The 25,724-nt window shown below is 43.5% G+C and overlaps 1 protein-coding gene across 3 annotated transcripts in view; it reads left to right on the top strand.

Annotated features, from left to right (window-relative positions):
* epha3 (eph receptor A3) overlaps nucleotides 1-20,435 on the top strand; it is an 80,044-nt gene extending 59,609 nt beyond the window's left edge. Inside the window, exons 8-18 of one of the 3 annotated variants that reach the window (XM_042079442.1) lie at nucleotides 131-233; nucleotides 790-854; nucleotides 1,176-1,301; nucleotides 2,817-3,002; nucleotides 6,110-6,171; nucleotides 8,319-8,528; nucleotides 10,188-10,337; nucleotides 10,998-11,191; nucleotides 14,676-14,828; nucleotides 18,283-18,374; nucleotides 19,287-20,435. In XM_042079442.1, coding sequence (XP_041935376.1) covers nucleotides 131-233; nucleotides 790-854; nucleotides 1,176-1,301; nucleotides 2,817-3,002; nucleotides 6,110-6,171; nucleotides 8,319-8,528; nucleotides 10,188-10,337; nucleotides 10,998-11,191; nucleotides 14,676-14,828; nucleotides 18,283-18,358 — 1,325 coding nt within the window. In that variant the 3' untranslated portion in view covers nucleotides 18,359-18,374; nucleotides 19,287-20,435. Of the gene's footprint in view, nucleotides 1-130; nucleotides 234-789; nucleotides 855-1,175; nucleotides 1,302-2,816; nucleotides 3,003-6,109; nucleotides 6,172-8,318; nucleotides 8,529-10,187; nucleotides 10,338-10,997; nucleotides 11,192-14,675; nucleotides 14,829-18,282; nucleotides 18,379-19,286 lie in introns of all 3 variants that reach the window. The other 2 variants (XM_042079451.1, XM_042079431.1) reach the window with 2 other exon arrangements.
* Nucleotides 20,436-25,724: the final 5,289 nt, after the last annotated feature.

Below are 25,724 nucleotides of genomic sequence, written 5' to 3'. Positions count from 1 at the left end.
GTTGTTACACTCGCTGAACTTATTTTAAAATGTAAATGTCAGTGAAGGCATGTAAACACCAAATACACATTTTAGTGCTATAGGGGTGAGAAGCGTTGACTCTGATCTCTTATCTGTGTGTTCTCTGTAGCGTTCTCTATCTCCAGTGAGAACAGCCAGGTTGTGCTGATAGCCATCTCCTCTGCTGTTGCCATCATCTTGCTGTCTGTGGTGCTCTACATTGTGATTGGCAGGTGAGTTTATCGCCAGCATACCACAAGCAATACTTGCTGTGTATATGAACATGAGAGAAATGGATGTGTGTGTGTGTTTACTGACATGTGTTCATGGGACAGTGTGGAATAGATGTGGCTTTACACCACCAATCAGTACGAAATGCATGTAGGATTCTCCCAAGAACCTTCCTTTCACCAACCTCTGCCCCCTCCCCCAGCGACCCATTGCAACCCCCCTTTTCTTGTGATACATTTGGCAGGAGATGTGTTATTTCTCCTCTCTGTCCCATACCCAGTGTAAGAGGTGACATGAGTGCAGAGGATCATGTCATGCATAAGGGGCTGATCTTGGGAACCCGTGCAGCTGAGGAGTGTATAAACCTCAGGCTTATTACGGAACACAAAAATACTGTTCTGCCTCAGAGCTAAGCAAAACAGTCAGGTCTGTCTGCTGGCTCCAGCCCCTGTTCAGTCCTGTGCCTGTCACTGTTCTGTGACTGCACTTTGCAAAGCCAGAACTGCAGTGAGGAGTCACTGGCGGTAATTAATGCCTTTCCTCTGCTTTAATTGGCAGGTTTTGTGGTTACAGCAAATCCAAACATCCAGACGAAAAGAGGCTTCAGTTTGGCAATGGGCACTGTGAGTATATTTATCTGCGCCTCCGTGTTTGTCTTCCTATTGTTCCCATGTCCAAGTGTAGAGCGGGACTTTGAATTTGTTACTATTTTCTCATTTTGAATCCATGATCAATGCAACCACAGTTTCCTGTTAACAAATGCAAGTCAGCGTGCTGTGCTACGAACTATTAGAAGCAAGATTAGAGGGCAGCACTTTACTAGTGGCTGCCAAACATATGTCCTGGCAGTTTGGTTGAGAGAGCACACGCTCAGTATGATGCTGAGTTTTTGCTCATTTGCTTTGTGACTGTTTGATTTTCTAACAATCCTATTTTCCTCCTAGTGAGGCTCCCGGGAATCAGGACATATGTGGATCCCCACACATACGAGGACCCCTGTCAGGCAGTACATGAGTTTGCCAAAGAGTTGGATGCATCCTGTATAGCTATTGACAAAGTTGTTGGTGCAGGTAAGCCAAATAACCATGCCCCTCCTCATAGAACATAACATATTAAAGTATTCAAGTATGGAATACATAAGCAAGTGATATGCAATTACACTCCTCAAAACTCCCCAAAGTTACCACACCTCTCTTGGTGGTTATCTCAGCTGTACGTGTGTGTGTGTGTGTGTGTGTGTGTGTGTGTGTGTGTGTGTGTGTGTGTGTGAGAGAGAGAGAGAGAGAGAGAGAGAGAGAGAGTTTGCACATCAGTTTGCTTCACATCTTTTGGCTGCCCCTAATAGAGTGGCTGCCTGTTGCCAGGGAAATGCAATATGGGTAATGCTTCCACACCCCCAGCTGGGATGTTATTTTCCAGCCCCCCACAGCCCCCTTGCTTACAGGCACTCTGGGTCTCGGAGGTCTTAAATAGCTAGTCGGCGTCAGAGACAGAGTAATGCTATGTGATTCATGCTTCCAGCAGACAATAGGCTAGATGATGGGACGTGACATCTAATGACACATCCTCTCTGGCACACGTACTCTAGAGTCCACCCTGTAAAGCCTTCACACAAACTTCAACATTTACCACCGTCTTATAAAATCTCCTACTCGCTTAAATGCTGTTGCTTGATTGGAGCTGTCATTTCTTTATTGTTAAGATGGGTGAATAAAACAGAGCTGTTGATACATTAACTGTGGATTCTGTGTGTGTGTGTGCGTGTGTGTGTGTGTGTGTGTGTGTGTGTGTGTGTGTGTGTGTGTGTGTGTGTGTGTCTGTTGGACAGTGTGTGATGAAGAATAGCCATCCATTCATTTCAATTTAGAATAGAAGTCATGTCCAGCCCACTAGTTGAGCTTCATCTTCCAGTCCTTCTCATTAGACTGATTGCAAGACAGAGGATTATGTAGGTTTCCAGTGAACTTTACTGTTACTGTACGGACGGTCAGCAATGTGTCTATCCAGCAGCCAAGCCCAGCAGGGCGGCTGTTTGGACAGCTTGCAATTATTCCTGCTAAGCTTTTCCAGATATCAGCCCTGTGTTTCCCCTCCTCTCCTTTCCTCAACCTGGATAGGAAATAATTGCACATGAAATTACGCAAGGAGGACATGATCCTGGCCTGGATATCTTTCTGGTGACATCACCTCAATCTCTTTTGCATCCATCCAAGTCTCTGTCACCGCACGTCTCAGCGAGAGGGCTCAACCCCTCGCGCGGAGCTCTTTGAAGTGGACTGGCTGGCTCATTCGGCTGGGAACTACCCTGGAAAAACTTACACCTGCATGGCCACGTGCCTTTAGAAATGGCTTTAGGAGATTGGCTCCTTCCTAAGAGCAGTGAAAATACAGATGCCCTTGAGCCATGTTTATTGTTATACATGGAAACCTTTGATAAGTGGTCATAACATGTGCTGTAAAAATTGTAGACATTGGCAGAGACAGTAAACCATTTTTAAGGGTAAGAGCATAATAGAATTTGTTCGGTAGGAAAAACTGACAAAGGGTCACATTCCAGTAAAATTAACCGTGCACTCTCTCTCCAGGAGAATTTGGGGAGGTTTGCAGTGGGCGCCTCAAACTGCCCTCAAAAAAAGAGATCTGTGTGGCCATTAAGACTCTGAAGGCAGGCTACACGGAAAAGCAGAGGCGGGATTTCCTGAGTGAGGCGAGCATCATGGGACAGTTTGACCACCCCAACATCATCAGGCTGGAAGGCGTGGTCACACGAAGTAAGTGGGCTTTCTCTGCAGTGCATTCCACCATCATAAAACAACATGTAGTTGTTACACAGTGTAAAGTTATTTCTGTCCAGTAACTATAAACTTCATGGGATGAAGAGAAGAAATCAGGATTACACCATTAAAAAAAAAACAGTTGAATATTCATCTCCCATCACTGCTCACAGGCTTTTTGAGTCCGTTTTGTTTCTGTAATTCTCAGCCCAGACGGCACATAAACAAAAGAGGAATACGGTGATGAAGCCGGTGGAATTGTTGCAGTAACAGGGTTGTGGATTTTGACTATTGAGTAATTTCAGATTGCCGTGTCATGTAGTAGAGTATGGAACATGACTTGCTGAGTCTTTTTCTCTGATTTATAATATTTTAATCAAAGCTATGGATTTCTTATTTTTGCTAAATAAATGTCAACTTTACGTATCACCCTTGCATGCAAGCAAGTAAAGTTTATACATAAATTATTGTGTAACTTCAAATTCAGTATAAATCAAATGCCACAAAAGTCCCAAAACGCTATTGTTGTACTGACTTAATTCTCATAGTCAAGGGTCAATTTTCAAACCAAGGCAAAGCATTTACACACCATCATAAATTTCAGCAGCTTAATCTCTATTAATGTAAATTTACGTCTTTCCAATGGTTTATAATGTAAATAGCAAAAAAGCCGAACCGTGGTACTCTACCCAACTGTGTCTCGCACTTGGATTTTATTTTTTTTTACTTTGCCGTTCAGAGGAAACATTGTTGAACCCAAAGTCATAGGTCTTCAAAACAATTACTGACAGTGATACGATAAGAACAATTTATTGTAGATCATTTTAGAAGTTAGATCTAAATTTAGATATAAATCTAAATCTAATTCTCAATTTCATTATGACAGCCATAATATTTCAAGGTATAGGTTTGCTGTGTGTGTGTGTGTGTGTGTGTGTGTGTGTGTGTGTGTGTGTGTGTGTGTGTGTGTGGCTTTAATTATGAATGTCTGTTCTTTGGAAATTAAAAAAAAAAAAAACTTTGCAAAAAAACAACAACTTTGACCAGCCTTCTCTGTACCAATCATTTTTATTGCTTGCAGAAATCCTTGCCAGACTGGACTGCATATTCAGCATTTTGTCTGATCAAAGTCTTACAGAATGTATCCAACAGTTTGTCAAGTTTTGATTCATTTCAAATAGTATCAGAAGAGGAATGCAGAATGTGCCTTTCATGTATATGATTCCTCATAAAATTGAATTATGATTCTTGTCTGGTTAATTTTGCAATTCTTTCTCAACAAAAAATCCATCTTGTAAATAACAAGTGGATGTTAATTGTAAACAACTGGGACTGGGACACTAGGTTTAGTTTTAGGGATTGTTTGTATGTATACTATTTTCTGTCTGTCTGTGAATGTTTGCGCGTGAGAGTCTATGTATATGTTAGTATGTGTTTGTGGTTCTGTGTGTGTGGAAATGTGAGTGGGCATGTCGCTGCGATCGTATCTGCGTCTGCCTCAGTGTTTGGGTGAGGGCAGTGGCTGCGTGGCTTGGCTGAGCATATGTGCGTGATTGAAAGCAGCTCCAGGCTCCAGTGTTTTGGCAGTGCGGGGGACAGGGAGGCTGGCATGTGTCTCCCCACGGCCTCTGACGCGGGGTGATTTATTAACTAGCCCCTGTTAATTCTTAATAATCCAGAGAGTTTCACACCCCATTTAACCTGCTGCTTTTGGCTTCGCGTTCGGCAAAATATTTGCAGAGCTGCAATTGCCGCTTCACGAAGGAATTGTGCCTGCAATACTGATTACGAGCCTGCTCCCAGGATCAAAAGCTCAGGCCTTGAGTTGGGGGAGTGGAGGCCATATTTTTATTATCTGGAACCATAAAAGCTGTCTGCCCCATGTGTGGGAGTCACTTTATCAAGGCTCATTGTAACAGGAGAGGGTTTGTTTGACTCTATCTAAGAGTGTTTGGAATGAGAATGGCTCTCATGGATGGGGAAAGTGCTTTGCAGCTCTATCTTGAGGACTTACAGGTTTGCCTGTCAGTCAGTGGAGCCCATGAGGTAAACGCACTCCCATAAAGTCTGTGAGCTATGAGATAGGGCAGGATGTGTGTGATTCGACATGTTGCATTAATTGGGTGACTTTTTATCAACTCAGCGCATATTGACTGTATGTACTGTATTTTATAAACACCATCTATCATTCTGGACTGTAGGCAGTTTTGAGAGCAGGATATGTGGAGCCAGATGTGTGGTATTCACATTGATACATGCACATGTGAGGCATGAAAGAGAGGAAATAGAGCCATCTGTCAGACAAACATTTCGTGGCCATACAGCCAGTGGCTGGCCCGCTCCTGATTTAAGGCCCGCCTTTTTTCTCTCTCCTTCTCTGGTGGACATGGAGCATCAGTGGAGATTGAAATAAGGTGCAGATGATAAAAGCAGTAAGTTACAGGCCACGGTGACGGCAGAGTAAAGCTGTCTGGGGGCTTGACAGCTGACCTCAGGGGCTCTCTAAATTCACTCAGACTCCTCTTTTCATCCCAGAGGAAGTTCTCGTGAACCCACAGCCGCTGCAAGTTGTCATGTTGACCGTTTCTGCCAGGGTCACGGACGTCATGTGGGAGGCACACAGTACAGGGCAAGGCCGTGCATAGTTCTGTGGCATTTGGAGGTTGCCTTAGATGTGCTGGAACTGAAAAGGCCAACTTGGCCCAGTGGCCTCGTAAACCTGTATAAAGTACAGCTGCCACATCTCTGATTTTACTCTGATTCCCAAATGAGGCTGAGCAGAACGCCACAAATCTTCTTTTTAACTCAGTATCATTTATTTTATTTTAAGATGAGGTGAGTATTTTTGCAAAATCATGACAATGAATCTTTCATTTCTTTGCTTTGAATGGTTGGTGTGTGCTGGAGATATTTTCATCTCAGACCATTTGCATTTCTGTAATCTCAGGAGAGAAAACTTTTCAAAAAGCATTTTGATGCGTTGCATTTCGGTGTGATGCGAAGTGAATTATTCCTTCAGACACGGAGCTTTTAGAATAATTCTAAGAATAACTAGACTAAAAAGATTAAGAGGGAAATAAATCTCCAATTTTCTCTCCCCTCAGGTAAGCCGGTGATGATTGTGACAGAGTACATGGAGAATGGATCCTTGGACAGCTTCCTGCGAGTGAGTATGACACCCCTCGGCTCCACTAATGACATTCTATTATGTATGATCAGAGGCAAGGCTCCAGGAGCGGTGAGCTCTCCTTCTAACAGGCTTTAAATACCTGCCCCCTCCCCTCCTCTCACCCTGACGTCTGCAGCACAGCCATTAATCGACTTGTCTTCTACCCATACGTGTTGACTGTCTTACGGCAGACACAGATCTCTCTCTCTCCCTCTCTCCCTCTCTCCCTCTCTCTCTCTCTCTCTCTCTGACATCTAGTACAGGATCTTTTTTTCCAACTGAAGGAAAAAGCTCTTCTATTCTGGGTTCCTTCAATGCATTTTTGTAAGCAGCTGTGTGTTTAGTCCTTGATTAGTGTGGAACTGTGTCTTTCTAGCCTTTATCAAACACAGACTTGGGCCTGGGAGTGGAGGGGGAAAAAAAAAGAAAAGTGAAATGAATCCCACCAGGCTGTCACGTGGAGGACGAACAGGCAGGAGGAAGCGGGTGCTGGAGAGTGGCCGCCTGCCCACCAGCCTGCCAGCTCCGCTCCGCTCAGCCGTGCCAGATAAACAGCCCGGGCTCACACTGTCCTTCACACACCGCGCCCCATTACCAAATCACCAGCGCTGCAAAAACAAACAAGCAAACAACAGGCTGCGTGTCGCGCGGGCCCGGGGCGAGACATGGCCACTCTGGAAAGTGCTGATAGCTTCATTAACGAGCTCATTAAGTGGGTCAGCTTAACCTCTGCAAGCTACCATCAGGGCTTAGCAGCGCTAGCGCACCTGACACATGTGTTCAACACGGCTTTGTGTCATTTCTCAGCCGTTTTGCCATCCGCAGGACCTCAGCCAGGCGCTATCTGCTGGTTTGGAGCATGATTAACTGTCGGGACCTCAACACAAGATAGTTCACACTGCTGCAGCGTACTGTGAAAAGGGAGAGAGAAAAGCAAAACATACATTCCCCGTGGAAGTGGAGGGTATGAGTCATTTTGATGAGAAACTTGTGCATCCAAAGGCGGCAGTCCAGATTCCCTGAGTTACGCAGTGCACTTAACGTTAAATAGAGGGTCTGGATTATTGAAATTAGCCATACCATAACATTAAAACAACATGAGCAAACATGATTTTCAGTTTTTGGGGGAGCTATCTGAACTGTATTCCATATGTGCCTGCACAGCATCCCACCCACAGAAAAAAAAGCGACCCAGAGCACAGTTGCAGTATTCTGCAGCAATTTCCTGCTGCTTTGAGAGTGGCCTGCACTCCATCAGAGCAAACTGTCATCCCTCACTGAATGCATTTGCTCACTGCCGCTCATGTCACTATTATTAGCAAGTCTTTGAACTTGCTCAGGCTTCACTCTGTTCCAGGTGGTCCAGTGTTTATTTTAATCCAAAAGTATTTTACATTCAGTACATAAACAAAGCTCCCGACTGGCTTTCATTCACACAAAAAAGACGTTGGTAAAAGAGAGAGTCGGTAAAAAGAGACAGACAGAGAGCAAGCAGAGAGAGAGAGCTAAAGAGTGCAGCTATCGAACAAGCTGCCTGGAAGGAGCCTGCAGTTGCCTGTCTTTGGTAAAAGAATCCCTTCTCTAGAGTCCTCTGAAGAATCAATGCTATCTCATTCATCCTGTCTTCTCTTTCCGTCTGAGATAGCGCTTCCTCTGGGTGTTTATCTTCCACGTCCTCTTCAGGCATCAACTGCCCATCACTCTGCATATACACCCAGCACACTACAGTGTAAACATAGCCTAGGGCAACATGTCATGATGCTGTATATGTCCCTCATTCTGTTTCATATATACTGCTGTAGGTGTTTTATGGATGATGTATTTGCTTTCACATTGCACTCACCATTTGCTTAGCAGATATTTGTTGAGCGGTTGGATTGAGGTAAAACCCACCATTTAAGGAAATTCCAGTGACAGGGTTGAGATTCCAACTAAGTCATACATCAGCATATCAACACATTAAAGAGTTTTGGCTCTCATGGCCAGTCAGGTTTTTAAAAGGAGTGAGATCATTTCATAGGTCGCTGGAAAGTCTGAGTGGGACTCTGATAATTTGCTAGTGATTGTTCCGTTGACATGGCCAGTCTGCTTGTGATTTTCTGGCCCACGCTATATCAACTGCCCTCTCTCTCTCTTTCGGCTAGAAACACGACGCACAGTTCACCGTCATCCAGCTGGTGGGGATGCTGCGTGGCATCGCCTCGGGCATGAAATACCTCTCAGACATGGGCTACGTCCACAGAGATCTGGCCGCCCGCAACATCTTGGTCAACAGCAACCTGGTTTGTAAAGTGTCTGACTTCGGCCTGTCCAGGGTGCTGGAGGACGACCCCGAGGCTGCCTACACAACACGGGTGAGCAAGAAAAGCAGCCGTCGCCGTACCAAACTCCCTGACAAATCTGTTTTAAACTGCTGAGAGTACAGTAAGTAAGCCATCCATACAAGCAAGCCCTCCAATAAGCCATCCTCCTTTTCTTCCACATCATTTTAGTGCAGCTCCTGCCTACATTACAATGATATACAGATTTACACAAATAGCAAAAAAAGAAACAAAAAAAGAAACAAAATTAAAACCCAAACAAACAAGATAATCCATGTTTTCTCCAGCTCAGGACATGTCTAAGTCTTTTTATCCACTCACACATTTCCATTGTGGAAAGCTGAGTGTTGAGGACTGCTCATCTCCTCCCACAGCATAGTACCCTGGGAGCCCACACAGGGGCTTTGTCTCTCCCTATCTCCCAAGGCCAGCTCTCCTAGGAATATCTGTTGTCTCCCAGATTAATGGGCACATATGTCACTTTCAGACAAGCATCCCGGCCTTGCTGGAGTGAGGCAGATAGCCCACGCATAAATAAAGAGATAACACGGACGTAAATTCAGAACATGCGCGGCCCTTTCAGGAGGATCATGGAGAAAAAAGGAATGACACTCTCTCCTCTAAACACAACTTCCAGGATATATGAAGGACTCAACTCAAGGCACGACTGTCCCATCATGTGATATTTGTTTTGTTAAATAAATGCTCAGTTTACTTTTCATGAGGGAATTCAGGGGGCAAGCCCTCATACGTTTCATTTCAAAAGTGTGACGAAATAAAACATAAATACTTGTGGTCAATCTGAAAGTCCCACTCCATCCTGTCCATGTTGGGTTGCTGTAAACTTCTCACAGACAGTGCCCACCTCCGCCCCACTCGGCTGAAAGGCCCCCAGGAGTCGGTATGGCGTGGATGTCAGATTTTACATTAATTAGCAGTAATCTTCCTGCCCTGAGACTTGGGCCTGTTTGTCTGCACTCACAGGGGAGGGTCCCATGGACGCGCCGGTTTATTTTTTGAGGGCGGTGTGTTTGGAGAAAGCGAGGCAGGAGTTGTATGCCTTGGCCAGTGCGACGGTTAGCTTTGGCTCCTCTACCTCCTGCTGTTAGCATGACGACGGAGCCCAGAGCCTTGAGTAAGTCCAGCAGCCTGTCGGAGCGCTGCTTAGAGCACCGGAAAAGCACCGGCCCGCTCCGCTGGGAGCGCTGGGCTGGAGATGAAATGAGCTGCGGAGGGCAGGCGGGCGGGCGGGCGGGCGGGTGGACGGGCGGGCGTTTGCTCCCTGTGATGCCTGCGGGCAGGAGAGGGCAGGTCAGGCAGGTGAGGTGAGATTAGATGGGGGCGTTCATCACAGCCACTGGCATGAGCTGCCAAACCTCAGCCTTCAACACACAAACATATGCAAATGCATATTTATACTCCCTGTACGGTGCAGATGTCAGTGCAGTGCTTTGGTTTTTATTCATCACACGTGCAGCCCTGTAGAGGTCTTCAGCTCAGGATGAAGGGAGATGCCCATTTCAGTGTATACTGTATATCGTCCCACTACCCAGACTGAGGCAGGGTGATGAATTCAATGAGAGAATTTAATGAGTTAATCAGTGGAATGACTAAGATTACAATGTAAAGAGTTGACAAGATTATTACAAAAACAATCATTTACTTACTTATAACTGACTTTTTTCCCCACAGGGCGGCAAGATCCCAATCAGGTGGACTGCACCAGAGGCCATCGCTTACCGCAAATTCACCTCAGCCAGCGATGTGTGGAGCTACGGCATCGTGCTGTGGGAAGTCATGTCGTACGGAGAGAGGCCGTACTGGGAGATGTCCAATCAGGATGTAAGTTGAGCTATGTCAGCAAACAGGGCGGGGCAGGGGGGGTCTAATGAACTTCCTGCTGTGCGAGGAAGTGAGGCGTGGAGGAGCCAGGTGGCAGGCGCAACCTGTCGCTGATGGCCGGCTCCAGAGAGCCTGCCACCTGACTGGCCACAGACACAAAGACAGGCCATTAGTGGCTGCAATCCCGTGGACAATGGGCAAGTGTGGTGATAGGAAGGAGATATGGGGCAGGCAGGGCTCAGTGCTGACAGAGTGAGCTTAGGTGCGGTCCTCAACATTGCAGTGACCCAGAGAGGAGTCTCTATTGATGCAGTGCTGTCAAATCAGTCAAAAGTAATGGACTAAGGGAGTTTATTTGGACTGGATTGCCACAGCATTGATAATCAAGCAATTAGAGGCAGGGAAACATTGCCAGAAAGCTCTGTTCTGTTCCAGCGTCAATTGATTGTATGCGCTTTGTGTCTGTGTTATGTTTTCATCCACTTCCATTTTGAGCGTCTGCAGGCAAAGCAGTTATTTACCCTGAGGAACTGAAAAATAATCTGAGACAGGAAATTTATCAAATACTTTCCCTAAAAAGGACATTCCACCCAAAGCCAAAATTCCACGCTGAATGATGAGTCCTTGTTTTGTCCTTTCCTGTTTATATTTGGGCTGCAGGTAATCAAAGCGGTGGACGAGGGCTACAGACTGCCCCCGCCTATGGACTGTCCTGCTGCACTCTACCAGCTGATGCTGGATTGCTGGCAGAAGGATCGCAACAACCGGCCAAAGTTTGAGCAGATCGTCAGCATCCTGGACAAGCTCATTCGCAATCCCAGCAGTCTGAAGATCACAGCCAACACCGCCTCCAGGTAGGTCACTGTGCTCAGTTCTGCACCCAAGCAACCCAACCCAACCCAGAGCAGGCCATCCACCCACAGATAGCACCGGAGGGAACCGGCTGTGGACCTCATCCTGCTCCCAGCGCACCTCCCCCGCACCACACAACTCATGTCACATCCTGCTCATCAGTAACACACCAGCACATTAATAAGAGGAAATAGTTCCCCCTCTTCCCAGAGACTCATTTATTGTGTGTCCTTGATGCTCAGTCACACAGTTACTTCTCCTTCCTCAAACATCTGGTCTTCGCTAATCAGGTTCTTCCATGCAGCCAGTCTATTAGAGTGTGCACACAGCATTTGTCTGGGATTATTTATTCTGCTTTAGGTTCTGTTTATTTGCAAAGTCAGCCTGTAGTAATATTGTGCATAGACATGTATTGCTTGTTGTAAACAATCTGTTACATCCTGCTTCTCCGATACGCAGGATGTGCAGCATGTGCCGGTTCAGTTCACTGATTTGGTCTTGTCCTCATGAAAAGGGTGCCAGTAGCCAGTTCTAGCCTACTGTGCCTTGCTCCTTGCCAGCACTTGGCCTGCATCCTCCCCTCCCACACCTTCTCTTTATAGCCATAAATCTTCTCCCGCGATGGGACCTACACGTTTTGCCCCATTTCTGTTGTCGACATCCACACTGTAACAGGGAGTCGTGTTATTATGGAGACATGGGGAGTATATAACATTGAGTAATGATTTCTTAAGAAAGTGAAAATGGGTCCCAGGGTGTTTGTGTGTAATTTTCCTGATTGGCTTTTAACACGGAGTGGCCGCGGGGAGTGGAGGAGGGTGAGAGGGTGATTTATGGCTCTCCCCTCTCAGAGGCTCCGCTGAGGGTGCCGCCGGACGGCACCCAGGGCCGCCGTCCTCTCCTGCTCTGTGTGCAGTCGCAGCACACTAATAGAGCCCAGCCGCAGTGGCAGCAGCAGCACCCTCACTGAGCCTGGGGCCCCATTAGCACAGAGCGACTGAGTGGCAGGCAGATGTGTGCGGCTGAGGAACGCGAAAGGCTCTCTCGCTCGGGGCAGCCCCGCGCTTCACACCGGCACAAACACAGGCATACTTTCGTCCATGACGAAAGCTGAAAGACGAAAGACGAAGCTGCCCAGATGTCTTTGCTATGAGGAAGACGAGGGTCTACATTCTCCTCTTCTCCTCTCAGGAGGGCTTTAAAAACATGATACTATGCAGTCGTGGATATGGAGAGGTCACCCCACTAGTGGGGGAAGAGACAGGAGGAGGGAGAGAGCGAGAGAGAGAGAAAGAGAGAGGAAGACACAGGGCCCTGAGTGTTTAGTTCTTCCTTCCCTCTGTTGTTTTGGTTCTCTGAGCCCAACTGTCTGTGAAATGCGATGTGCACACAGCGGTTTGGGATATCACTCACACGGCCGACAACAAACGCTGCTCTGTTTCATCTCTTGCCTCTCCCTCTCTTGCTGCCATGTATCTTTCAGCCAGACTCCGATGCTGCATCTCAAAATAACGATAGCAGCAAAAACAAACTCAAGAACCCTTTCTTTAAAAAATATAACAAGGTCAACCCCAGTGCAACTATACCCTATGGAAGAGATTAAGATGATGGTCTGGAAAAGGTCTAGGTTTTTCTGAGTTGGAAATAAAGGTGAAATCTCATGGTGAATCACATACTCTTCAACAGCTATAAAGCTCATATGCAGCTTTTAAGTATTGTCTTTTTCTGTCTCTTGCCAACAATGAATAGGATCTGCAGTTTACAAACCACAGCAATAGAGAGATAAGAGTAAAGTTGACCAAGCCTCCTGGGCACTTATTCTGTACTCCTCTTAGGCACTTTTCTTGTGTACTTCTTTTAGATTTAATATACTTTTCTTGTGTACTTCTTTTAGATTTAATATACTTTTCTAGTGTACTTCTTTTAGATTTAATATACTTTTCTCCTCAAGGGAGTCCTGCTGCTCTGATGTGCTGGACCACGTCAGTTCATATGAGTCCAGTCTCTTATTCTGCTGCCTGTGTCAGCAGCAGGAAGTGTGACGGCATGAGAATGCAATATGATATCACCTGTGCTATGGAACACAGGCTGGATACAATTGTATTGTTTACGGGGCACAGTCAAGTTTTGTTCTTGTTCCAAATCTCATTCCAATTTTCATCCCTGGACACATGTGGCTTAAGGGGGATGGATTTCCTGGCATTATAATTTGTTTATTTACTGAGTTAAATTTAGCCGTCTCTATGGGGGATCATAATCTCATTTCCTACGTTCTATTCCCTATGGTTTTTCATCAGGTGTTCAAGTTCCTGGCCCTGACATTACATATGTAGTGGGTTCCTCTTGTTTTGCCTGAAGCATTTAAAACAGTAGTAGAAAACGCTCCCGCCCATCATTGTGATATAAAAGTCAAACTGATCAAATCAACAAGATACAGGGCATTACGTGTGAATGGAATGTACAGAGGCCGCATGACTAAGAGGTCAGCCTCACCCTCTTATAGTCTCTTGGCAGAGTTTTACCTTCATCATCAAAAATGAAAAAAATATGCAATTATATACAATTACATTCCATATTTTGAAGCTGACATCTCATTGTAGATTGTAGAATTCTTACAGAGTTGTGCTTTGTATATGTATATGGTTATGTTTTTATTCTGTTACATTTTATTTAGTGTAAAAGAATAAAGTAATATTGGTATTTTTTGGTATGGAATAAAGTAATATTGGTATTATTGTTTAGGCGGTAGTACTTTACTTTAAACTGTTAATTGTGATGTTAATCTCTCATATTGAAAGATTAATAGTTGTTCCAGATATGACCCCACAAATGGACCTTTATCCAATAAACAATGAGAAACGCATATTGGGAAATCATCACCAATGGTCAGAGATGTCTGTACATGAAAATAAACATCTCTGGTCTCTGGTGACTTTCACTTGGGAATGCTTGCCATAACACTGAGCATAAGAAACAGTTTATGGAGAGTCCCCCTTCTCCACAGGTATTTCCTTGTGGAGAACCTGTGGGACAACGAGCAGATCAGATTTTAGGCCTCCAGTGCTTTCTCTTTGCAGCATGCACTTTTATGAGCTTGTTTCCTAATAATGGCATTTTTTGTACCTGATGTGAATTGCAGACCAGCAGGATACATCGTCTTTAGTTTGGGGTGCCTTCATTGGGCTTAAATTAAGAGTGTGTGTGTGTGTGTGTGTGTCTGTGTGTGTGTGTGTGTGTGTGTGTGTGTGTGTGTGTGTGTGTGTGTGTGTGTGTACATATAAGATGGTGGTGTTAACACTGGTATTATTGTGACTGTTGATATTATTAAATAACAGTGCAATTGAGAATGGGACACTTTTCCTGTTGAAAAAGGTTGCAAATCAATGTTTGATTTCAAGCATCTTCAAATTCTTTGTTAGATGACCACTTACAAGTCTTACACTATTCAACTTAATCTTGTCTTTCTTCCCTCTGCTCAACTGCCAGACCTGCAAACCTTCTCTTGGATCGGAACAACACAGACATCACGTTTCGGACCATGGGTGACTGGCTGGAGACTGTTCAGACTCTCCCCTGCAAGGAGGCCTTTTCGGGGGTCAGCTACAGCTCGTGCGACACCTTAGCCAAGACCTCCACAGAGTAAGAGAACCATTTCTTCCTTTCCTGACCTCAGCACTTTTCATATTGTAACAATCAGGGAATTATTTCCACATGAAAAATTATGCTATTATAATGTGTTTCGTTTTTCTTCAGCTGAACATCCAAATTCATGTTCAGAGATTTGCTTGGCATTGACATTGGCATTTGTCAAATAACAAAATTCCAAATATAATTGGCTGTGAATGGTGCAACCCATGACAAATGTTTGAAACAAACTAGATATTACATACAGTATGCATGCTGAACAGCAACTTAAGGATTCAAGTCTGAGGAGATTGAATTAATGTAATGCAGCATGACACCAGATCCCATCTTCAAGAACTATCAAGAATAGTGCCATGCACATTAGCTCAAATTTACAAAACAACCACAATGCATGATATAAAGATGTCACATTATAAATCCACAACAAAGACTTTTCTTCTTTGAAGATGTCACTGCTGCTACATCCACTCATCTTGAAGGCTAATGCATTCATAAATGCACCCATGTGGTCCAAGTCATGGCCAACAGCTACAGCTTACTGGAATTGTTCTTACACTGTACACATGTTTCTATTTTGTGTCATTTACTTAAAATATGTGTAGTGAAACAACAAGTATAACATACAAGATCTGACGGGTCTGACAAAATCTGTGGCCTGGGAAACACTGTAATTGTACATTCAGTAGTTGAGGAGATTAAATCAAACATCTTACTGAAAACAAAGCCTTCATGGTGCTACTCCTTGGTATCTGACTTGCTTTGTGGGAAAAGACATATGGTAGTTGCCCTGAAGGGACAACTTCCTAGTTTAGTTAGCATCCCTAGAGGTATGCTTGCTCATTCAGTGGATGCAGTATTTGACAGAGTAAATAATTAGACATTGGCTAATCAGCATGATCAAAGGGCCTAGTCTCATAGCATGTCTGCTTTTGCACAGTCCTGGACCTACATGACCAAGTAGACAAACACTGGACAGGCAGCAATTAGGCATTCTTTGAGTGTACGTTTCCTTCCAATGTCAGTGTAAATAATGAAATGCAAATAGTGCATAAAATCCTTTCCCTTACCCATGACCCAGATGTAATTTTTTGAGGGTAAGGCTGTTTCATCCCCCCACGGCAGCATTCATAGAGTACACGGGATGGCTCTCTGTGATGAGAGAGCTGACTCGTGAGGAGGGTTGAGGCGAGTGGGGTAAGTTGTCACACTGGTGATTTCTCCAAAACAAGGCGCGCAATCTCAGAACTGAAATAGCTACACTGTGTGACACAAGCCTCTGAGTCAGCATCTTATTTACCTTTAGTCAAGGTTTCCCAAAACTTGAGCTTAGCACAAATTTACCACTCCCCCCCCTTCCAAAGTAAAACTATGTCACATCAGATTTTATGTGAACACTTTTTGTAGCTTTGGGTATTTACACTTTTAAGGGAAGAAAGTATCAAAGTCAGGTTTGGGAAAGAAAAAAGGGCAACTGAATATTATGTTACATTAAGAATACAAACTACCTATTGTTACATGAGAAAAAAGTGTTTCTCCCCTGTTTGCGTAAAACTATATTCATAGAGCCAGCCAAAGTGTACTTGGGTTTAATGTGTGAGATGTTGCAAATGGCCCATGCTGCATGTATTCTACCTGAGGAGGGACCGTTTATGTTTTGCCAGAATTTTGAATTCTGACTGAATACTGGAAGACCAGGTCCTTGTATATTTAAGGTGGTGGGTTCATTTTTGGATATAAAATAGATTTTAATCTACAGCTCAGGAAAAAATTGAGAGACCACTGCACATTTTTCTTATGTCATCCTACGGTTGCTAAGTGACATTTGAATGAGTTGGCGTCATATTCAAAATTAAGAGACCACTGCAAATTTGAATATGTCAGCTCTTTTGAATGTCCAACCAAAGCAACCAAAGACAAATGTGCAGTGGTCTCTTAATTTTTTCCAGAGCTGTATGTTCATAACAAAGTATGTGTTTGCTTAATAATCCAATGTGGCAATTTACCCACTTATGGTGGTGGCCCTCTCATGTTAATGCCTAATGATTTTGCACCGCAATATTAATTGAGAATACAGTGAAATATGTACCAAAACTGAAAAGCATGACAGAATTCCTCACACTACCCTACAGTTCAGACTGAACAGTCAAAACAAAGAAGGAATGCTCACATTTCATTTTATTAAAAAGGCCATATTTTACTCTAGCTTCTTGCTGGTCACTATGTAACTCAGATAATGAGGCTTTTAGAGAGCAACAAAGCACTTTTGACAATTGCAAAACGTTTGCAAATGATAACATGATGCGTCTGAGCTGCATACTTAATCCACTTCCACCTGCATGCAGCAGCAGAAAGCGAGTGGCCTCAGCTAATTAATAATCCACTTGTCTCCCTCTGCTGAGTTGGACTCATTGCTCCTGGTATCACACATACTGCTGAGTCAAATCAAATGTAAAATGACAGGTCAGTATAAGAGTTCATCACACAATGTTATCATCACAAATGTACGTCTACAGTATAATACACTATACTATCTGCCATTGGATATATATACTCTGGCATGGGAAATTGTGTATTGTATATTCCATGCCAGACTGTTGGGAGTCATTGGTGAAACATTCTCTAAGTGAGTCAGTATTAACTGCAAGTGCCACTGGAGAGTACCTTAGTAGCAACTATTTACTGGAAATGAAGATGTTAGATTAGATTTGAGATTTTAGACGGAACATGAAGTCATCATCTAGTCATCGCTGTCTGACTCTATTAACATTCCAATCTGTAATATGCCATTTGCCACAAGACTTTGTGAGTAACCTGTGGCCATGAGCAGTGCTGAGAACTGGAATGACTTTATTCGGCCCCTCCTCTGTGGTCCTCCACCACACTTCTTCCCAGTGGCGTTCCCAGCTCTGAAGGCCTTGCATGCCGTTTTTAGTTTATTCTCTGGTTAGACGTGAGGCATCAGAACATTCATGTGAGTATTCTCACTCTGAGAGAGATCGAGTGTAGGAGTTCACCGCACAAATCTGATGGGCTTCGTGGGATACAGGCCTTGTCCTCTCAGTTCCTTTCTCTCTGCTACCCACATCATGCTCTTTTGTTGTGATAATGTGGTTTGGCTGTCTACCGAACAGCATTCATTACTGTACTCTTTTCATTTCCTCAGCTGTGTTCAGTCGGTATAGTGAAGTTTTAACATGAACTGCAAATTGCAGCCTACTCCAAAGTGCATCACGCAGTAATTATTCTGTACTGAATATTCTGAACTGATCTGAAGTTTCTTTGTCTCTGCATTTGTTTCAGTTTATAGAGTTGAGCAGCTGCAAAATTGGGTAAATGTTTCACTAATAGTCCAAAAGGTCTGAGAAAATTGCCCAACTCCTCTTCAGTCAGCTATTCAATTCCGTGTTGACGTCTTGTTGCCGACTTGAAAGGTGTACTCTGTCTGTAGAATCTGTATGGCAGAAGTCAGGCCGGCAGCTACTTGTCCTGAGTGGGAGCCCTCCATGGGAATCACAACACTTTAACCCTAAAGACTGGATGGTGGGTGGGTTTGGTTTGTGTGGTTTACTGCCGTGTGTATGTTTCCTAAAGCCGCCATGCTTGCATTTGTTGGTGCTTAGATGACCTCTCTCCGACAGTCACCTGTCAGCTGAACATTCCTCATCGTGTGCATTGTGAGCTGTGCTTGTCCTAACCAACTGTAGGTCTGCTTATACTAATTGCTCTTATTATCTCCAGAACCACAAGGTCCCATTGTGCTTTTCATAGTAATTGCAGTTTCAACATGGCAATATGGGTCATACTAATTTTGTTGATCTTATTTTTTGTCTAGCTTCTCTGAATGCTTGTGACGAAGTGATTTTCTAATCCAAATCTACAGTATGTCTAGATAATGGATACTCTGCTGTAAATAATTGAGGCTCTTGTCAACCATTGCATGGAACTAATTAAACAAATTCATGACTGAGAGTTTGGTTTGTTCATGCACAGTCATCAGTGCTGTTTCACCCAGACATCTACTACCCAACCGCAGTGCGACCACATACATATTTCAGATGAAGTGAAATTAATAATGTTTGTTATGAAAGATGTTTACCCAGGAAACCACATCCCATTTTAAGGTAGTTCCAGCATAAGCATTACTCTCTAATACCCTCCAGGTATTCATGCTGCTGCATTAAGATACATTTTTGTTGTTTTCCATGCTACACGACACATTCTACATACACTCATAGAAGCACTCTGTACATTAGTGGAGATTTCTGTAAACCGTTGTAGAGCACATCCAAACACTCTTGACTGATGCAACTGCGTGGAGTGAGGATGAAAGAGGTGAAATGGCACTGAGGACTGAGGGCATGTCATTACTGTCATCGTATGTTACTCAGGAAGGACAGTACCAGTTACTCTCTCTCTGTCTCTCTCTCTCTCTCTCTCTCTCTGCTGTTTCAGGGATTTCAAGAAAGTTGGTGTGACGATTGTTGGACCGAAGATTGTGAGCAGTATCCAAGCACTTGAAGCACACACAAAGAATGGCCCGGTTCCCGTGTAAACTGCAGGACATTATAACTGCTTTTGGCTTTAAGAGACAAGAATTCTGCATTGAAACAAAACAATGACAAACAATAGCATATAACAGGAGGAAGTAGGTACAAGACGATTAGGGTATCTGCAGTTCAGGGCTCACTCCCTGGAAGGAGAGAGAGAGATCTGAGGGACAAGTGGTGCTCAGTGAGAGCCTGAACACCTCGAGATCCCCACCAATGATGTATTGCCTTATTGCTGAGGCCCAAGAGAGGGTGCGAGAGCTGTATGTGGCAGCTGCAAGTGAGCTGTAACTGAGCTTGTGCTTTGGGCGATGGCTTCCTGGTCCGCACCTCTGCCACCATACGCCTGCGACATGTTGGAGTCTGACAGCAGAAGCCCTGCTTGTAGAACAGGATGGAGCTGATGGAGCCATTGACCTGTCAAGCTGTCTTCTCTGAGTAGGTACGGATAAAAAAAAAAAAAACAAGACTCAACATAAGAGTTGTTTAAATGCCTTTAGTAATCAAAAATGCACCAATTCAACAAACCTCCTGATGGAATTATTGATCGGGTTTGCAGAGAAACCTGAGGGTTTTTGTCAGCTGTTTCTTCGCTTCTTCTTCCCCTTCTAGAAAGGACTGCGTGTCCGTGTCCAGTCTCCTCACTTTACCACTGAGTGTGACCTTTTGACTTTGTGAGGGTCTGGTTTGGGGAAGACCAAGATAATTCTCTTGTTAGCTGGAAAGAGGCCCTTCAGGCCTTGTAAAATGCTAACTAGGCATATGCCAAGCAATATTTATCCACTAAGGCTGTCAAGCTGAGTACATGGGATTGTCAAATAAGGCAATATGCATTTCAGAGCATTGTTTTGCTTTTTTGTAAAAGGTCTAGCACTAAAATTATTTTGCTTGAAAGTTGCTGTCACAAGGGTTGAAAAGGCTTGACATGAGAGGGAGGGGTGTTAATGATCTTCAGAGCAGTCTTCCAATGACTGAACCCAACATAGTGAATCTGGCTAGTGTGACGTCTCTGGCTGAATCTCAGTCATGTCATAGTTATCTTTGCTTTGAGGAATCACCTATTAAAAAAAAGAAACTTGAAAATGTGTCCATTTAGAAAGTCTTATCCACTGACGTAAAATTAATTTTATGAATTAATGAGTAGATACATAGTATCATATTCTATTACACTACACTACATGCATATAGCCAGATGACATAATAAGACGTTTACAAATGATAAGTTAATTTCCCATCGTAGGCAAGGAGTGAATTTACTGAGAGAGCTTTGTATTTCTTGCTGACAGTGTCACTTTAAATGGAAGCATTAGTTTTTATTGATAATGTGAATAACTAAGTAGAGGACATAACCCTCTCATACTTTCCTATGAATATGTCTTGATCAGGGCTTCTACAGAGATCAACAAACAGCACAGTGGACTGGGTGGCTTGTGCAGGATCTCAGGATGCATGTTCCTCATTAATCTGAGAAAGCTAAACAAAGAAAAGAATGAGGAGGCAGGGTAGAGAGTGAAAAAGAAAGAGGATGCAGAGATAAAATGCACCAACCAACTATTACAGAATGTAATGTCCTGTCCAGCTTGGTCTAGTTTGCATTGCAGGATCCAGCATTTGAATCAGAGGGTAACATGTAGCCTTGAGTCTTCTATTAGCATATCTGCAAGTCACATTTTATGTGCATCAGAAAAACATGAAGTATTTGAGTGTGATAGAATGGCAGCCTTGAAAGCAGTGCAATCCTACTGCATCTTCCCAGTTTTCCACTTTAGGTGAACATCTCCAGTCTTCCTCTGTCCCTTTCAACCTGCCTGTAAATGTTGCTGCTCTCCCTACTGTTAGCATGTATATATGTAAACAAGACCTTGTAATAATAGCAACAGTGAACCTAGGGGTACAGTCCTTTTCCTGGCCATCCCATTGTACAAATGTTTGTATGTATAAAAGATCAATGAAATATGTGTGCAACATTTAAATAAAATCATTTGTGTGATGTTATTTTATATTTGTTTTTTACAGTTTAAAAAAACAACTATAATTACCTATTTATTTGTTAACATACACTCTACAGTGCAAATTTTTTGGAATGTTTTGTTTGTTGCATACAGTAAGTTATGACATGGTTATGTGACGATGATATTAATGTTTTGTATTTACTTTATAGACATGGTGTTTAAAAGAGCAATACTGTTTTCCTCCCCACCTGTCCTTTCCTCTTCCATTAGATCCGTGTGTGCTTGGGTGTGTGGGGAGTGCAAATGTAGATGGCCTTGTCTACTAATGTAAAGTGATTTGTAGTGGAAACATTTATATTTTTATAATAAACATTCTCAAAATATTTTCTAAAGAAAGAATTCTGAGAAATGTGTCTCCTGGGTTTTATTTCAGACTACTGATAATCATTTTTTTGTTGCTATTGATGCACCAGCAGGTCTGAGCAGGTCCATGTAGGGAGGCCTGAGTATTTCCATGCCGTGACCCTCGTAAACCTATTATCCACCTCTACTTTATGCAGCCTGTGTCATTCCCCATCTACAGTAAACAGCAGTCGTGTGCTCCCTGAGGGGCTGAGGTTCCCTAAGGTGCTGCATTCATAGTCTCAGCCAGAGCAAAGAGCAGTTTTAAGCTATGACCCACATGAAAGTCCCCACAGCTTTCTGTTGTCAGGATAGTGAAAGGGAAGAACTGCACGTGTTCAAATAGCAAGGATCCATGACGCAGACATACGGGAATGCCTGCCTTGCTGTAGGTCTTAAGTTTGACCTACTGGAAGAGGTAGTCCTTATCTGAAAAAGTAACATGCACTCTGAGATTTAAAATGGTTATTGCTGTTGCACTCATACAGTATTGTACTCACCACAGCACCAGCAACTAACCTTTATGTGCTTTTTTTACTTCTTCCTCACCACTTTTTAGTCAACTATGTCATATACTCAATGCCTTACCAAGGCAGTAGTGTGATGGTAGCCCATTTACATTGATTTATTCATTCTATCCAAAGTGACTTAAACATGTTTATTATAGTACAAGGGCCGATGTCTCCGGAGCAACTTGGGGTTAAGTGCCTTGCTCAAGGGCACAAAGGTGGAAGCTGGGAATTGAACCCACAACTGTTCAGGCTACTGCATGCTAGCCCAGCCCAGAAATGATATGGAATATGAAGTGAGTCCCTATAAGTTTGGACATTTCCATTTATGCTATCGCCCTCTGAAGACTCAGAGCAGTTTTGGGCAATAATTTGAAAAATGTTTTGCAAAAACCCTAGCAGATTACAATTAATTTCTGAAGTGGTACCACATAGCGTTCAGAAAAAAGAAAATCACTAGCCAATATCTTGTTGGTCTATAGAAAATTGTATATTACAAATATATTATAGAAAATGTTATGCCGTGCCTCACTACCAAATTCTTGGGATGCATGCCTGATCTGGTAAGAATTTCTTTCACAGGGGGCGCTGCATGAAATACCATTCAAAACTCTACCAATAACTGTAAAAAAATTGTTATACAATGAAGCTGCTTCATTAAATTTCAAGTAAATTTCACAAAAGGCTCAAATTTAGCACAAGAATATGTTATAGTCAGTGGCTAAAATGGCATTTGGCAGGTGGGGGAACCCTAAAATCCAGTGTCGGTGCAACGGGGGAAAATGACACAAGGTGGTGAGTATCGTGGTGTAGCAATACTTTTTGGACAAGAATTGCTAGCTTCTTGGTCACCTCTGTACACGTGAAAAATTAACTCACTATTTATTTTAACAATATCATCACGCTATAGTTGGTATGAAAGAATATATTTATTATTCATTTATCTGTGGTGGCGGAACCCCAAAGTGTAAATGATGTGTTCTGTTTAAATGCACGTCACACTCAGTTAATGGTGATAATTTAATGGAAATTATGTCTTTGGGCATATCAAACACCTCAACCTCCAGGGACCATGTCTCTGACCCACAGCACGTGATGGGAATATAACATGACAATCTATTTTTTAACTGGTGTTTACAACATCCTCCGTTAAAGTTTGATGGTAGGCCTATGTAGTTATGTGAATAGGAACTAGACATTCAGGATTTTTACTATGTAGTTTTTGGAGTTGATGTCAAATTTCGCTGTAAAACATTTTCGCTGGCTACATCTTCCATGATGAAGTATGTCCTACAGGTCTGTGTTCCTTCCATCAAACAGAATATGACTTACAAAGAGATTTCCACCTGATTTCCTCAAATTATTACATTTGGTACAGAACCAGAACAAACAGTAGCCTGTGGCTTCAATTATAAAAATTACTGACACTGAAACATGTGGAAAGGTCCAATGATAAACGCAACTAGGCCTTCCCCGCCTCATAAATCTGGTCATAAAGACTAGAACTTGGACCTAAAGGGCAATGCATTTCACTCTGAGAAAGCTTCCTACAGTGCAGCACAGCTGAATTTTATGTATTCTGTATCGCACATGTGGTCACCAGCTTCCAATTCCTCAGTGCATGCCACAGTGCTTCTGTCCTCGATGCATAATAGATAGTCTAAGAAGGCCATGCTGCAGGCCATTTTCAGTAAAACATTTCATATCCTTACATGCATAGTTAGGAGCCAGATTTATTGTGTGATTTTAATGCAACTGATCTTTAAGGTTCCCAGAGCCAGTCAAACATGGCTGTCGTGTGGTGACTGATGGGCCCTCTGTTCTGCCCAGAAAGACTGAGAAAGACCAGATGTGTCGGGACAGACGGTGTGCGTCAGAAAAGGCCGCCACAGATCTGAGATTCTCCCCCACTGGCTAAGCTCAACTACATGTAGAATATGTGGGAGACGCGGCTGCGATTTGTTCTGCAGGTGATCCAGCGGCCCGTGAGCTCCTGGAGGGCCCGTGTGGGCCGGCAAATAGAGACAGAGAACATAAACTAGTCCGACAGGTACAGAGGCTGAGACTCTCTGTCCCTCCCTCGCACACACAGCTAACCCAGAGAAGTCTGGTGCGTGTTCATAAACCAAGCCAGCATGTGGTTAGTCCACTTCATTTTTAGGGTTAGCTGTGCTGTGTTTTGCCCCTTAAAAGGAATAAAATGGAGGAAGGTACCTCTTGGGGTATGGCAATGATTAGAACAGACAATAGAGTTATGTAGTTAGGTTTATGTATAGTGCCATATTTCTCTTTGAGGGCACATATGGCAGACCTATAAACCCTGTGATGTCTACAGTCATATATTTTGTATATCCCTCTAATGCAACCTAACCCCTTGGCAAGTCAGTTCATTTTTGGCTAATACTAAATATTGGGAGAGGTGATTTTGTTGCTGATTTTTGTTTGTGAAAACTGCAATGGCAGCTCACCCCTTTGGAATGGTTGATCAGATGTCAGAAGAAAAACAAAAAAACAAATCAGTGGAGAGCCCTTGAAAAAACATTCAAAGATAGAAGCAGTCCCCTTCCTCACTCCCCCTGTAAAAAGGCCTCCAGCTGTTTGCAGCTGTGCTGAGAGTCATGACACCACCTTGCAAAGACATAAGGAACCCAAAGTCAGGGTGGCTGGAGGGGATGTGAATGTCATTCAAAGGAGTCACTTCCTGAATGTCAGAGGTGGAGATGTCATATGTTAATCATATTGGAGGCTTTTCGTGATTGTGTTCTTACTATCTTTGACAGTGTAGGCATCCAAAAGACTAGATGAAGTATTTGCTATTACATTCACAGGGAAGCAGAAAAGCGCACATATTCACTGTCCCCCAAAACTAGCCAAAGCCAAATACAAAAGCGGTTCCGCCTTCTGCCTGATGAGCCCATACTTCATGAGCTCATTGCTTTAATTCAGAGTCGGGAGGCCAAGCAGGCCAAGGTAGTCCTGTCACAACGTTTTGTCAGCAGTGCAGCTGGGGCTAGCTGAGCTGTCTGCAGGGTGTTTGTCAGGATGTATGGATGATGCCTCCACCATGCTCCCTGGCTGCAGTCTCCACTGAACCACTCCTGGCACTCTGCTCGTCAATCTCCGCAGAGGCTGGGGAACCACAAGTGTCATTTCAAGTCAGATGCCTCTCCCTGGATCAAGCAGCTAGCTTCCTTGATGCCTCTGTGACAAATAGTCTGTTGGAAGTTGAAGGAAATGAAAGTAATCATCAAAAATGCTCAGCAGTACATTCTTCCATCCCCCATTGGTTGCAAAAAAGTCCTTTTTATGCATTTTTACATTTTTTCCTCATCTTACACTTTAATCCTTTTAAAGGTTTGGAATATTTGCTACATGAAATGAAATTGGGCCATCTCAGTACTTACTGCTGTTACTGGAGGCACTATGTTAATCTCCCTGGAAGTTCATTATCACTTTTTCCTGACTCCAAGACATAACCAT

The sequence above is a fragment of the Alosa sapidissima genome, chromosome 2 (genome assembly GCF_018492685.1).
Source record: "Alosa sapidissima isolate fAloSap1 chromosome 2, fAloSap1.pri, whole genome shotgun sequence".
NCBI classification, from domain to species: domain Eukaryota; kingdom Metazoa; phylum Chordata; class Actinopteri; order Clupeiformes; family Clupeidae; genus Alosa; species Alosa sapidissima.
The sequence above is the reverse complement of the archived record's forward strand: the minus strand, read 5'-3'. Positions and strand labels throughout refer to the sequence as shown.